Source organism: Lipotes vexillifer, unplaced genomic scaffold, assembly GCF_000442215.2.
Source record: "Lipotes vexillifer unplaced genomic scaffold, Lipotes_vexillifer_v1.1 scaffold13, whole genome shotgun sequence".
Lineage (NCBI taxonomy): Eukaryota > Metazoa > Chordata > Mammalia > Artiodactyla > Lipotidae > Lipotes > Lipotes vexillifer.
In genome coordinates this window covers 655425-656467 of record NW_006790761.1, presented here as the reverse complement: position 1 = coordinate 656467, position 1043 = coordinate 655425, and the positions used below count along the sequence as shown (strand labels likewise).

At 73.9% G+C, this 1043-nt stretch overlaps 1 protein-coding gene across 1 annotated transcript in view; it reads left to right on the top strand.

Annotated features, from left to right (window-relative positions):
• Window positions 1–288: 288 nt before the first annotated feature.
• FOXD2 (forkhead box D2) overlaps window positions 289–1043 on the top strand; it is a 1455-nt gene continuing 700 nt past the window's right edge. The window contains exon 1 of the mRNA XM_007463921.1: window positions 289–1043. This exon is cut by the window's right edge and continues 700 nt beyond it. Coding sequence (XP_007463983.1) covers window positions 289–1043 — 755 coding nt within the window.

Genomic DNA, 1043 nt, shown 5'->3' with positions numbered 1-1043 from the left:
TCCTTCCGCCCGCGCTCGGGGCGCAGGCCCCCGCTCGGTTTCACAGGGCAGCGGAGAGAGCCGCCCCCAGTCGGGTGCTCATCGAGAGGTGAGAGCGGCCGAGTGGGCCACGAGGGGGCGCTGCGGAGCTAGGGGGACCCCCCTCCCTGCCAGCCTCAGTCCCCCGCCCCCTCCCCGCCCGCGCGCAAAACACACTCGCCCCAGAGGCAGCGCGGCGGAGCCCGAGCCGCGGCCGGAGCGGAGCCGGAGAGCGGCGGTGGCGGTGGCGGCGGCGGCGGCGGCGGCACCATGACCCTGGGCAGCTGCTGCTGCGAGATCATGTCCTCCGAGAGCTCCCCGGCCGCGCTGTCCGAGGCCGACGCAGATATAGACGTGGTGGGCGGCGGCGCCGGCAGCGGTGGGGGGGAGCCCCCTGCCCGTTCCGGACCCCGCGCCCCCCGGGACCTACTCCCCCACGGCCCCGAGCCTCCTCCAGAGGAAGCCGAGGGGGACGCCGCTGACGACGAGGAGGAATCCGGCGGCTGCTCGGACGGCGAGCCCCGCGCTCTAGCGCCCCGAGGGGCGGCGGCCGCAGCGGGAAGCCCAGGGCCAGGCACTGCGGCCGCCCGGGGCGCGGCGGGGCCCGGGCCCGGACCGCCGTCGGGGGGCGCGGCGACTCGGAGCCCGCTGGTGAAGCCGCCCTACTCGTACATCGCGCTCATCACCATGGCCATCCTGCAGAGCCCCAAGAAGCGCCTGACGCTGAGCGAGATCTGCGAGTTCATCAGCGGCCGCTTCCCCTACTACCGGGAGAAATTCCCCGCCTGGCAGAACAGTATCCGCCACAACCTATCGCTCAACGACTGCTTCGTCAAGATTCCCCGCGAGCCGGGCAACCCGGGCAAGGGCAACTACTGGACGCTCGACCCGGAGTCGGCCGACATGTTCGACAACGGCAGCTTCCTGCGGCGCCGCAAGCGCTTTAAGCGGCAGCCGCTACCGCCGCCGCATCCACACACGCACCCTCACCCTGAGCTGCTGTTGCGCGGCGGGGCTGCGGCGGC